The sequence below is a fragment of the Musca autumnalis genome, unplaced genomic scaffold (genome assembly GCF_047663935.1).
Source record: "Musca autumnalis isolate F117 unplaced genomic scaffold, ASM4766393v1 scaffold_1, whole genome shotgun sequence".
Lineage (NCBI taxonomy): Eukaryota > Metazoa > Arthropoda > Insecta > Diptera > Muscidae > Musca > Musca autumnalis.
The window spans coordinates 227989894-228005111 of record NW_027411644.1 but is presented as its reverse complement, the minus strand read 5'-3'; the positions used below and the strand labels follow the sequence as shown (position 1 = coordinate 228005111).

The 15218-nt window shown below is 36.8% G+C and overlaps 1 protein-coding gene across 1 annotated transcript in view; it reads left to right on the top strand.

The window, feature by feature from the left end:
* The window catches only part of side-IV (sidestep IV transmembrane protein), a 167126-nt gene that overhangs the window by 52953 nt on the left and 98955 nt on the right, over window positions 1–15218 (top strand). The window contains 2 exon segments of the mRNA XM_073963866.1: window positions 6186–6337; window positions 7315–7459. Of these exon segments, the coding sequence (XP_073819967.1) occupies window positions 6186–6337; window positions 7315–7459 (297 nt within the window).

Below are 15218 nucleotides of genomic sequence, written 5' to 3'. Positions count from 1 at the left end.
AAATATATTATAGAGGATTTATAGAGGACCAATTGGGGTCTTCTATAGGCAACATATGAGCTCCTTAGATTTCTATAGGTAACAGGTGAGCTCTAGAGGTTTTCTAAAGGCAACAAATGGCCTCTTGAGGTGTTCTTCTTCCTCAGGTTTTCTAGGTAAGACGCCGACGTAGCCAGAGGGAGGCCCGGATGGCCCGGTCTTCTGCGGGCTGTGGAAGTCCTCTTGAAATTTCCCACAGTCAACCAAAGAACTTGAGAGATCTTCTAGGCATCAGAAAACCATTTGAGGTCTTCTAAAGGCAACAAATGCCCACTTGAGGTATTTTATAGGCAACAGAAGACCTATTGAGGTCTTCTATTGGCAAAAGAAGACATTTGTAGGTCTCTTATGGACCATATAAGACTACTAGAGGTCCTGTAGGGGCAACATAAGACTTCTTGCGGGTTTCCGAAGGCAACAGAAAATCTCTTGATATCTTCCATAGGCAACAGAATACCAGTTGGGGTCTTCTATAGGCAACAAAAAACCTCTTGAGGTTTTCTGTAGGCAACAGTATACACTGTGAACACAAATTTTGGGGCCGAGGTAATTCCTTTTGGGGACCCTGTGAGGCATCTGAAATTAGCGTAATATCTTTGTTACCTGTTGTTTTAGCTTATTTATGAGATCACATGTCTTCAGTCAAATCGAATGAGGATTATTTTCGTAGGGAATTTCGACCTTCTAACTTGCTTTCTTCAATATCCTTTTCGTCCTTTATTTTAAGAACCGCTATAAAAGTACCACAAGATGACGTTTTCCAGCTTTAAAATGTTCTGCAAAAATGTCGCTCATTGACAGCTTATCGACATTGTCGCGTTTTAATAGTCCTTTTGTGCATTTACCCGGTTTTTGTGCAGACAAAAGAAAATATTTTGTTTTTATACCCTTCACCACTATGTGGGGAGGGTATTATAAGTTGGTTTTGGCCAAAAAGTTTGTAACGCATCGAAATAATGGCCGTAGACCCATACTTATATATACCAAAATTAATGTCTCGACGAGCTGAGTCGATCTGGCTATGTGTGTCCGTCCGTCAGTCCGTCCGTCCGTCTGTCCATCTAAACCTTGTAATCACGCTACAGGTCGCAATTTTGATCGGATCGTCACGAAATTTTAGACGCTGATGGGGGTCCCGGAGGGGAAGAAGCCTATTGATTTTGGTGATGGTCGGATAATATTTAGGGGTCGGAATGGGCAAACACTTATTTGGAGAAAAGTCAACATTTTATTTCAAAGCCAATATCTCTGATTCTTTAAGAGGTATATCAAAAGCAAAACCTGGCAAGGAAAGTAGAAAATATCACCTTTACAACGATGTAAAGTGGGTTGTCGTAGGTGGTCAAATAACAAAGATGTGGCAGTAGTCGATAATGCACCCCATTTTCCGATTTTTTTGCAATCACGCTACAGATCGCAATTTTTATCGGATCGTCACGAAATTTTGGTGGTTAATGGGGGTCCCACAGAAGCAAGGAAAGTATAAAATATCACCTTTACACCGATGTAAAGTAGGTTGTCGTAGCTGCTCAAACAACAGAGATATCGCAATACTCGGTAATGCATCCCATTTTCCGATTTTTTTTTTTGTAATCACGCTACAGATCGCAATTTTGATCGGATCGTCACGAATTTTTTGGGAGTTGATGCGGGTCTCACAGAGGAAGAAGCCTATTTAGTTTGGTGATGGTCGGATAATATTCAGGAATCGGAATAAGCGAAAAGCTTATGTGGAGAAAAGTCAACGTTTTTTTTCTTATGCGAATATTTCCGCTTCTGGTTGGAGTATTCCAAAAGGAATACCCGTCAGTGGAAGAAGAAAATATCTCGTTTATATTGATGCAAAGTATGTTGGCGTAAGTGAGCAAACCGAGATATTGCAAAATTCAGTAATATACCCAAATTTTCCATTTTTTGTAATCACGCTAGAAGTTGGAATTTTGATCGGATGGTGACGACATTTTTGGGGGTAGATGGGGGCCCTACATATGGAGAAGCCTATTGATTTTGCGATAGTCTGATAAATTTTAGGGGTCGGAATGGGGAAAAACTTATTTGGAGACAAATTCAAAGTTTTATTCTTTGTGAATATATCGGCTTCTAGTAGGCGTATACCAACGGCAAAGCCTGTCAATGGAATAAGAAAATATTACCTTTACATTGGTGTAAAGCAGATTGGCGAAGGTGGTCAAACAAGGGAGATACCACAATAGTCGGTAATGCATACAATTCTTCCATTTGTTGCAATCAAGCTACAGGTCGTAATTTTGATCGGATGGTCACGAAATTTTGGTTGCTTATGGGGGGTCCCAGAGAGAAAGAGGCATATTATGTTTGGTGGTAGTCGGATTATATTCCCTAAAAGAAATGTACAGGGGTAGTGGTGTAGGGTATCACATGGTCGGCCCCGGCCCGACTATAGCCTTTGCTCACTTGTTTGTATATTCGTCATTTATTGGTTGTTCGAATATACAAAAACACATAATATAGTTTTTTCTAAGCCAAAACAGGGTAAATGTCAAAAATGACCATGAAAACGCGACAAAATCGACTAGTTGTCAATGAAAGCTGAACCTAAAATTGTCTGAGCGACATTTTTGCAGAACATTTCGATGCTGAAAAATGTCATCATGTGGTACTTTTATAGCGGCTCATAAAATAAAGGGCAAAAAGGACGTTGAAGGAAGCGAGTTAGAAGGTCGAAGTGCTCTGCGAAAATAATCCTAATTCGATTTGACAGCAGAAATGCCATTTAAAAATAAGCTAAAGCAACAGTGAACAACGATATAACGCGTATTCCTGAGGGCTTACAGGGTCTCTAGCAAAAACTTCATCACGCCATAACGCGGAAGTTCGACTCACGGGGGATCTGTCCTTCGGGGTTCTTAATATACTCACCAAGGCCTTTCTTCCCCAAGAGGAATTTTCCGTGTCATATGCAAAAGACTGCAGTTTGAGGTGCTCTATAACCAGCAGAAGACCTCTTGAGATTTTTTTATGTAATAGAGAACCTCTTAAGGTATTCTATAGGCAATACATACTATATTCAGAAGACAGCAAAAGACTTCTTAAGGTTTTCTATGGCAACAGAAGATATTTTGAGATTTTCCATACGCACCAGAAAATATTTTGAAGTTTTTTACGGGTAACCAAAGGCCTCTTGATACCTTCTATTGATAACAGGAAGCCTTTTTGGGTCCTTTATAGACAAGAAATTACTTCTTGAGGTCGTTGTTAGGCAACAGAAGACCTCTTGATGTGTTGCAATGGACTTGCATCCTACCTAAAATCTGTAAGGGTACAACCATTTTTTTTCAAAGATCTTATATCTGTCATTGAAAGGTTAAGACACAAATACAAAATATTAAATAAACGCCATGTGCAGCCCTGTTGTAATGACGTGCTGCTAACGAGACCCACGCTGATCATCGGAAACTGCACAGCTTTTTCTGATGCTGGCGAAGAGTAAATCCTCAAAAGTCTTTCTTACCGGCGACAAAAGCGAAATCGACATATATTCAGTATTTACATTTTCCGGACTTCGGGCACCATGTGACGGGCTAGCCACAAGTTGAGGACTTTCGTTAGGTACTCAACTCTTGGCTAATCAAGCTGTTTCATCATTACCATAGACATACCGTCAGGTCATATTGCATTGGATAATTTAGCATTCCTAATAACACTTGCAACATCATCATTCTAAATTGTGGTGATTCCTCCTCAACAGGAAGAGATCGAACGCCATGTCGTACTCTTAAAGTTGTCAAGCTTGACAGAGGTCCGTTCTTCCTTTTTAAGAGATCGACAGAGACTTAATTACTGACAACACTCTACTTATTCCGGCTCAACTGTTGTATGTTTTTAGATGATCGCTTGTGCTCACAAACCCTCCTATTAACTTTCAGTGTCACCTCCATAACTGTGGGGTCGCAAGGTTTGGCTCATTTGCTAGAAAATTTTTTCTGGAAAATTTGGTCTCACGTTGCATATTCGAACAGCGGCTACATAGCGAGCGGCTGCAGCTGTGATGATGTCGCGGAACATTCTTGTTGCTACCGGAATATCAGAAGGGTTGTGTAGTTATCTGAATCGGCAATTGGGAAACTCAATAAGCTTTCCCGTAATTGATGAAAGTGCTGCGTTCTGCGTTCGAGGCGTCTTCTTATGGAGACGATTATAGAAATGGATGGTCTGACCCAAGAGAAATTACTGGTTGCCAGTTAGACTAGGTGATAAGATGGTTATGCCTGACGAACTATGATACTCACTGCCGATTCTGATATAGGCATAAGTATTGAACAGACTGGTTCACACCCTTATCTTCGGTAGTGACACAACACTGATTTTGAAGAGTTTAACTTTTTTGCGAATTGTCGCAAATCTTTTTTCCGGTAGGGTGAATCAGCAAACAAGTTGTATTTTTAGCCTCCGCCTACCAGCAAACCCACTGTCCAACTCATTTCAACTACAACAAAGTGTCTCACCAGTCTCATCAATAGCCTTTCCGTAAACTGCAGCTTCTCTTTACAGGCAAAGTCATTAAAACGGTCTGTAACTTTCGCGAATTCTTTGCAAATGACCCCAAATTCTCTCGTCCGATAGGTACAAAAAATACAATCATAAAATTCACGAGTTTATAAAGAAAAACCAAAAATTGCAATAGTGTCAAAAATTCCTAAAATGCTCCGAAATGGCGCGATTTGAGAACAAATTGGTCCAGAACGCTTTGGTAATGATTTTAAATTAGATTACAAAAAAATAAAAAATGTAATTAAAAGCAAATATGTTGTCATAACAGCTAAAATTAAAAAATGCATTACTGAACTTTAATGCATTTGGTGCGGAAACTTTTTTCGCGATAGAGAAAAAATTACACCTTTTTTCATAATAGTTTTTCATGCTCTACACGGCTATGTGGTGGTATTTTTGATATTTGCAAAAAAGTGCAAAAAGTTATATCCCTAATGCACAGTGTACCTTAACTAACTTTAAATAAAAACCGCTTACACCAGGGAAGTTTTTGCGGATTCTGAAACAGCAATGTTTATAGACGAAAAAATCCAAAAACCACAAAAAATCGCTTGATAGGTTTTTTTAATAAATCCCGATCAAAGTTTAAATGTTTAGCTTTTTTTAGGTTTTCGCGATTTTGTTTGGAATCCGCAAGTCCTATCGAATTGTGACTAAAGAAAATCTTGTAGCAGTGAAAATTCTCTACAAGACTGGCTAATTGATATTTTAAAAGATTTTACCATTTTTGAGATATGGAGGTTCAGATCAAACTTTCAGATTTTTTTCTTAGGTCTTCAGGATGTAGCTTGAAAACTGTAAATCCTTCCGAAATGGGACTAAGGAAAATGTTGTAGCTGTGAAAATTCTCTGCATATTTTTTTTCTAGATTGTATCATTTTTGAGATACATATATAAGTTTAAGTTTGGGAATTGTAGTCATGACATTGTTCTATAAGGAGGCGATACAGTCAATCCATTGTCCTAATTTGAACTTCTATATCTCAATAACGGTAAAAACTACGGAGATATCACAAAAGTAAATCTTGTAGAGAATTTTCATAGCTACAACATTTTTTTAGTCCTATTTCGATACTTGCGTTTTCCAAGCAAAATCGTGAAAACCTAAACAACCTTTAAAAATGTCAACTTTAATCGCGATTTATTTATAAAGCGCTCCGGCGATTTTTTTCTCATCTATGTACATTGTAGTTTCAGAATCCGGCAAAACTTCCCAGGTGTCAGCAAATTGCATTTAAATTTGGTTCAAGAGCACCGTGTAATTAGTTTTCATAGGGATTGCGAATCATGCAAATAGTTTATATCATCATTCCACAAAGAAAAAAACCTTTTTATAGTCAGCGTGTTTTCTTAGATTTATATTCTGCAGAGTCCAAGTACATACATACAAACATACATATATTAGTTCTTTTCTCATTTTTATGTGATCAATTTTGTTGTGCTGATGGCCTCTTTAGGCAGACAAAATCGTGAGCTCAAAATAATTCCCACACACACTCAAAAAACAACAAACATATTGATTTTAACATTTTAAAAGCAAGTTCAACCACTAAGATAATTAATATTAATGTTTTTCCATTTTTTGTTTGTATGTTTCTATCTTTGTTTTATTCTAGTGAAACCAATTGCTGTACACATAATGACAAAAGACCGATTTGTTTCGGCCGATCGCACATATGACATCGAATGCAAGTCATCCGGTTCAAAACCACAAGCCGTCATTACATGGTGGAAGGGCAATAAACAATTGAAAAAGCTAACAAAAAACGTAAGTAAACAACACCACTACCAGCAACAAAAACAACAACAGCAAATATTAATAAATGTGACATGTAATGAATGTGCTAGTGCAAAAAACCAACAAAATAATGTTTTATAAACAATGACGCCAATTAACACATACGCTCACAGAGACAGATTATACATTACAACTTTACAACATACTTTACCAACTTAACTAAACACAAAAAACAACAATTATAAATCAAAACCTAAAAAAGCAATGTTAGAATATTAATGTAAAATTAATGATAACACAATAATTATGTTAATTTAAATGAAATTAATTATTATCTTGTAAAATTTATCTCTTAACACTTGCTACATGTTGTTTTGTGTTTAAGTTATTACCATATTTTTTTGCTGCATAGTAAGTGGCCACCATCAAGTTGTTTCTCATTAAACAGCTGACGCTATTAAACGGGTCATTGATGCAAAAACGAAAAAAAAAGATAGATATGTGAGAGAAAGGAAAAGGGAAAACAGTCATTAAATGCATGCTCACAAAATCAAAGTGACCCACATTAAGGACAACCCACTAACACAGATATACAGCACAGCACAAAATCATAGTGTGACATATGTTGGTTCTTTGTGACTAATAATAGTCACATACACACTCCCACATATATACGTGTTTATTTATATATTTGCACACCCTTGTCACATAGCTGCTGTTCATAGACCTTAATTGATAAAATGCTTCGCTCTTTGTTAATGTCTGCACTTACCATTTAATAGCAGTCAGTGGCAATTCTTCAAAAATTTTACTGTGTCAATAACTACTCTTTTGAACAATATTCATGAAATGTGAAATATGTTGTTAATTTGCTATTGTTTCTGTTCTTAATTTCTTTTTATATCTTCATGACGTCGTCCACCACTACCACTACTGCGCCATCACAATGATCCCACACCAAATGATTTCGTTAACAATACCACACACACACACATTCGTGTTTCCAGTTTAATGAACCCGACAATCAATCCTTAAGTATATTAACATTCACGCCTACCCGAGAAGACGACGGCAAATATTTAACATGTCGAGCAGAAAATCAATTTATTGAGGGCAGTGCTATTGAGGATAAATGGCGTCTAGTTGTACACTGTAAGTATGAATGGAACATTGGAAAAAATATATATTTTAATATTAAACAAAGTTTTTTTAAACAATATTAAAAAAAGTATACCTATTATTCTTATTTTTCGGTATTTGTAAGATTTTAGGTAACATTTTTTACCCTCAGTATTTATACTAATGAGGTTATATACACTTCCATACGGGCAAAATGTGACTCATCGAAATAATGGTTTTAGACCCAAAGTATGTTTGGACGAAATCCGTTTTAGACAATTTGGAGTTGATTTAGCCATGTCTGTCTGTCTGGCTGGAGCGCACGATAACTCTCGAACGGATTAACCGAATCGGTCCAATATTTGGCTTTCGTAATGTTATATCCAAACTTAGTTTAAGTTCGAAGATAGGTTGTATCGGTCCACTCCCACAAAAGTTGAAAAATGTTCGGAAAATTTGTGCGCACAATAACTCTTGAAGGGATAACCGATTTGGTCCATACTTTGCACATCGTTAAATTTCTATCAGACTTAGATGGGGTTCCAATCTGGACTCAATCAGTCCACTCCTTCGGGTACCTCCCACACAAAAGTTAGAAAAAATTCAGTTTAAGACCTGCTCTCGAATCGCTTTGATTTTTGTTGTAACAACATGTATTCACTGTAAAAGTTTCATCTGGGACAAGTCCATACAAATAGCCTGAAAGGTGCAAAAAACCCCTATGACACCGTGTGCAGTGGTTGGATCGCAAGATAACTCTTGAACGGATCTGCCGATTAGGTCCAAAATTTGGCCTTCGTTATATTTTGTCCAAACTTAGTATAAGTTTGAAAATAAGCCATATCGGTCCACTCCTTCATGTACCTCCCCCACTAAAGCACAGAAATGTTCGGAGAAATTGTGCGCACGATATCTCCTGAAGGGAGTGGCCGATTTGGTCCATACTTTACACATCCTAATATATCTGCCATATGTATATCAGGTTTGAATATGGACTATATTTGTCCACTCATTCAGGTACCTCCCACACCAAATTTTGGATAAATTCACTTTAAGACCTGCTCTCGGATAACTTTGATTTCTGTTGAAGCAACTTGCATTCGCTGCTTCAATTACGACGCTAAATGCTTTTCCAGGGGCAAGTCCATACTTCTTGAGAAAATAGTTTCAGTTCAAAGATTGGCAACAACTTCCTGTACTTCCCTTCAATATTTAAAAAATGTCACTAAAATGGCATGCACGATATCCCTTGAACGGGGCAACCCAATTGGTCCAAATGTTGGTTCTCCTAATATTTTGTCAAAATTTAGTTTAACTTCTAAAATGGCCGATATCCTCCTTATGGTACCTCCCCCACAAAAGTTCAGCAATTGTGTCGATCTGTCCGTAGATGAAAGTATCTATTCAAATTGGCTGAGGGTTTATCTCTGTTGGCAAAGCCGACTGATACTTTTTTACTTGTTAACCGTAATTTAAATCTTGGGGTTTTAAGTGGTCTTCACAAAAAATAGTCAACACGTTTTGGTACAGCCCTTACAGTCACAGAACATCTACACTGAGCTATCTATTATTTGACAGTTTAGGTTCCCAGTGGTCACAAACTATCTCCACAAACAATTTTAAAGATGGGTCCATGTTTTGGTATAGCCCTCATATAACGGTACCTTCCGATTTTCGATATTTTTCGGATTTTAAATACATCTTTGGACCAACATTTGAGGTTCCCAGTAATTTAACATTTGAGGTTCCCAGTAGCCACAAAACATCTCCACCAAAAATTGTCAAGGTAGGCCCATGTTTTGGTATATCCCCAATCTAACGATTTACGATATTTTGACGATTTTGGCTACCTTTTAAAAATATTGGTCCATGTTTTGGTATAGCCCCCATATAAAGGTATCTCCCGATTTTCGGTATTTTGATACTTTTATATAATTTTTTACCGAAGTAGCGGTAATTTGACATTTGAAGTTCCCAGTGGTGGCAAAACTTCGACAACTAAAATTTTAACATAAGTCAATGTTTTGCTAAGGCCCCCGTATAGCGGTACCTTCCTACTTTCTCTACTTGCAGGATTTTAGCTACATTTTTTTAACGGACTACCTGTAATTTGACAGTTGAGGTTCATAATGGTCACAAAAAATCTCCACAAAAAATGATCAACATAGGTCCATGTTTTGGTATATCCCCCATATAACGGTACCTCCCAATTTTTGGTTTTGGAGTTTATCTACATTTTTTGACTGATCTACCCGTAATTTGACATTTAAGGTTCCCTAAATTCGCAAAACTTCAACACAAAAAATTGTCAACAAAATTGTATATCCCCCATATACTCGTAATGGAACCTCCGGATTTACGGAATCGTTGCAAAATTTCTGCAACTAAAATTTAAACATAGGTACATGTTTTGGTATACAACCCATATAATGGTACCTTCCGATTTCGGTATTTTGCGGAGCTTAAATAATTCTTTAACCGAACTACCAGTTATTTGCCATTTGAGTTTCTACGTCGATATAACCATGTCCGTCCGTTTGTCTGTTGAAATCAAGATACAGCTCGCAATTTTTAAGATAGATGTTTATATTACTCCTAGGATGTTTGGTATTGAAATTATCATAAAGGTCAATCTTGTAGAGTATTTTCATAGCTACATTATTTTCTTTAGTGTCATTTCTGTATGACTGGCAGTTTCATAGCAAAATCGTGAAAATTCAAAAAAAAAACCTAAAAGTGTCAACATGAATCGTGATTTGTTTGAAATGCGCTCCGGCGATTTATTTTGTTTTTGATTTTCCTCATCTATGAACATTGTAGTTTCAGAATACGCAAAAACTTCACAGGTGTAAGCACCTTCCATTTAAAATTGCTTCAAGAGCACTGTGACCATAGAAGGGTACCTTCTGATATTCGGTATTTTAAAGGTTGCGGCAACAATATCCCACCGAAATGGGTGAAATTTCGTATTTACTCGTCATGGGGGTATACAACTTTCCACCTGAAAAGTCGCGGTATATATCCACGTCTTCATATAGCCCCCATAGAACGGGGGCACATATCAACGACCTCATATAGTCCACATAGAACCTTCAGATTTTTGGTATTTTTAAGGTTGTGTCCACGATATTCCACCAAAATGGGTATAAAACTTTCCACCTGGAACTTGTCGGTATAGGTCACCGTCTTCATGTATCCACCAAAGAACGATACCTCCAGATTTACGGTATTTTAAAGGTTGTGACCTTAATATCCCACCGAAATAAATGAAATTTGGTATTTAGTATTCCATAGGGGTATAAAGTATTGCAAAAGAGAATTATCAGTATTGGTCCACGTTTTTATGTAGCCCTCATAGAAGCTTACCTCCTAATTTTCGATATTGTAAAGGTTTTGGCCTCAATATCCCACTGAAACGGCTGAAAGTTGGTATTTATTCTTCATTCGGGGTATAAAACTCTCCAAATTAAATTTGTCGTTATAGGCCCAAGCCTTCATATAGCCCTCATAGAACGGTCCCTCCTAATTTCGGGGTTTTAAAGGTTTTGGTTCCAATATTCCATCGAAATGGCTGAAATTTTGGATTTGGTCTTCGTTGTGGCTATAAAACTTTCTTCGTTATAGTTACAAAACTTTCCTCCAGAAATTTCTCGGTGCAGATCAATGTTTTATACAGCCGACATAGAACGGTATTACCGATTATCGTTATATTGACCGTTTAAGCCACATTATTCAACCGCAAAAAGTGTGTCCTATTCCATAACTTGGACAAATCTTTGAATGGGAAATTTTATAGCCACTGGGAACACTCGATGCCAAATTACACCTATATTGAAACGAAAACGTCGATGTTCTTCAATATCTAAATGGAATGGAACGTTACTTTTCGTCAGTAATAAGCAAGATTTCATTCATTCCTGCTACAGGAAAATCTTTTTTGAGAAAAAAGTCGAAATTCATCACCCTAATATACACTGCTGTTTATTCGTTCGTTATCGTTGAGTTTTGTGCTGATTCTTATTTAATTTACAGTCTCTTAAAACATTTAGGATATTCTACCATCAGCATGCTCCCCCAAAAATTGGGAATTTTAAATAATTATTTTTTTTAATTTTCCCCATAAATTTTCCCCGATTAAAATTTCACTATTATCCTTCAAATCTGCACTATCCCACTGTACATGGCACGAAAGAAAAAAAAACAACAAATTCTTTGTCTTAGTGGAAATTACACATTAACATACAAACATACATACATATATAGAAAAGACATTTTACTTAATTTATTTAGCGGATAGACACACAGACATGGTAAATGAATACGGGGTGCAAATTGCACCAAACGATATAGTCTGTAGCAATACAAAGCGGTAGAAGAAGAATAAGAAGCAGGAAAAAGCATAAAGAGGAATATAAATTAACATAAATAAATTTACACTTTGAAAGAGGCTTTTGCTTTCTCACACACAAACATACACTTGGAAAGCCACTCGTCACAAACACACAGATAAATGCAGAAAAAAAAACTGTCTCACTCTCATATGACCCCAGAGACAACAAATTACCGGGCAATGGGAAATCTGGGACAAAGGCAAGGCAAAGCCAGCAAGAAGAAAGCTTTCTGTTTTTTTTTTGCTCACCACAAACAAAAACAAAATAAAAATATAACAAAACAAAAAGCCTGGCTGGACAGGCACGCTATTTGAGGTTAAATACTTGTTGGTGTTGCTGCTATTTCCTTCCTTATACCCTTGCAGATTCTTTGCATAGGACCATCAAAGCCACAACAGACTACCCTCATTTGACTGTCTGTATTTACTTGACAATGGACTCGACCGCCGTGTCTCCACTCTGTGTGAGTGTGTGTATGGTGGCGTTGATAGTGGTCCCATATTCAATTTAATTCAATTGCAAAGCTTTGTAAATGCCCCTTAATGATATTATTTTTTTTCTCGCTCGCTATCTTCCTACAAACATACAGTTGTGTGTTGTGCCGTTGTCCTGTGAGGTCCATCGACACAATAGAAATACCAAAACATGTCGTACAAAACACAGGACACAACACAACAATCGAGGGACAAACATTGAGTGCTGTGATTAGAATTGAAATTGGCCAAGTTTGTAATAAAAATAAATTACAACGTTTTTGCATTTATATAGAGAACAACAGCAAAAACAGAAAAGACAATAATAATAACAACATCAGCAGCAGCAATTTTGATATGGCAAATTTGAATTGTTTTCTGCTATTGTCATATTGAAAAAAAAAATCAACTAAAACAAAACAAAAATGTTAATAATGGGGTCACAGAATATTCAGAGTGGACGACCGACCAAACATTAGGCAAATCATGCTTCATTTTTCGTTGACAGGCACATTGAAAGGATTCTAATGATAGCAGTGACAGCATACTGCTTTTTTTCTTTCTTCTGCAATTAAAATCTCAAAAAGCTTTTGTCGAAAAATTGAGAAATTCGTATGTCTGAAAGGTATTATCAATGATTTTTTGGTAATTCAAAAAAAAAAAAACTAATTAGTTAATTAATTAGTTTCATTTCGTTTATGAAAGTACTAAGCACTTCGTTCATGTCAAGGCTTATTCCTTGGAGAAGTAGAATATTATACCTTTGAGTAGGAGCTTCAAAAAACCTTCAATCTTGTGGTTCTACCAAAACGTGGACTGTCTGATTCTTGCAAGGGATATTTTGAACCAGTTATAATGTTCTGTACATCTAGCGAAGGCTAAATACCAAATTAAATCAATAATTTCGGTTAATTAATGTGTGTAAAATTTTTAAAATACCGAAAATCGGGAGCACCATTTGTAACGTGGTTTTCTCGTCAGCTAGGGTAAGTTCAGTCGCGTCCAGGGTCTCCATAAAGATCGACTAAACCTTACGAAATGAGAAGACTAGTATTCTCCCTTTCCTGGGGGCTAAATCGGGGATTTATTGATTAAATACTAATTTACAATCTACTTGTGTTTAAATGCGATAAGAATGAATTCAATGCGTATATATTTGGATTAATAGTTGGCGTAGGATTATGCAGACTCGCTGGGATTTGGCAGCCCTGTGGAACAGCTGACTCGAAAGCCCTGTGTATGTATCAGCCACCACAACTTAATGGGTAGTACTCAAAAAGTATTCCCAACGCTTTAGCACCGAAGTGTAAGTTGGATTTAGAACAGTCTTTTGTTCCAACCCGTGTAGCTAACCCCCTGCAGTAGTAAGCTCGCGATTCTCAAGCAATTCTGGAATACATAAGTGGCCTGGAGTACAGATTGAATGAGAATTATTCGCAGTGCCCGTAATAATGGTTACGGCGAAGTTGCACTGGAATTGAATTCTCCGTTGCGTTACATGTTAATATCCAACAGGTAGACAGATGTAATATAGTGGCTGCTGCATATTGAATGGCTGTTCAGTATGTCTGTAGTGTATTGGGTGGTAGCCGATATTGTATTGTTGTACTATGTATGTACGTAATAGTATTGTCACGTTACACATTATATAACCTTACCTTATATGGAGGCAATTTGAAAACGTGAACCTATACTGATAATTCTCTTCTAGATTTGTTTGTACCCCCATCGAAGACTAAATACCAAATTTCATTTATGTCGGTTGATATTTACGCTGAAATCTTTAAAGTATTGAGGCTATATGAAAACCGTTGACCTATACCGACAAATTTCCTATGTAAAGCTCCTATGTAAAGCTCTAAATGTTGAATTTCAGCCATTTCAGTTGGATGTTGAGGCCACCACCTTCAAAATAACCGAGGTAACCTTCTACGGGGGCTTTATGAAAAAGTGACCCTATACCGAGATATTTCTGGTGAAAAGTTTTGTACCCCCAGCGAAGACGAAATACAAAATTTCAGCCATTTCGGTTTGATAGTGACGTTAAAAACTTCAAAATACCGAAAATCGGGAGGTATCCTTTTATGGGGCTGTATGAAAAGGTGAGCCTAAACCGAGCAAAGTTTTGTACCCCCAGCGAAGACTACATGCCAAATTTCAGCCATTTCGGTAGAGGCCACAACCTTCAAAATATATACACTGCCGCTCACTTGAATTGAACCCCCTCCAAAATTTTTTTCAACCTCCATTTTTTTCCGAATTATACAAGATATGAAGTTTTTAAGTTTTATTATATGTTGCTTCAAGTGTTTGGAGTAAACTTTGTCATTCATTTGCTTTCAAATCCAATTTATATAAGAATTATGAAAGGAAAACAAAATAATGTCAAAAATTGAAGTAAAAAATTTGGCTCATTTGAATAGAACCCCCCTTTAAAACTTGGGAATACAGAAAGACTGTATCAGAATATCGATGCATGTTCACTCTATATTGAAAACGAAGTACTTTCAGTAATATTCAGTAAAAGTATATCCCTCCTGATTAAGGATACACCCGTATATCCTGCTTTGGCAAGGATTGTTTAAATAGTCAGGTGTAATGCCCAACAAAGCTTGCTTTTTTCATTCAACAAGTTTATTTTTGGAAGCGTGATGTCTCCTTTAGTCGTATATTTTACGCATAAGTCATTCCCATACTTTTTAGAGAATATTTACGACTGTAGAATAAGGCGGCCCTTCCAGGATATCCGCATTTCTTTTCAAAAATTGAAGTTTTTATGACTCCAAGTGTACAAAAGTTTATAAAATCGTGATGAAATTTCCACTCGGGATATCCGAAAATGCTTCTCACTGTTTGAAATGCCTGTTTTAGAACTCCTTTGTAAATTGTCGTGCGCATTTAGGGAGAAAGAAATTGACGTCCAAGTCC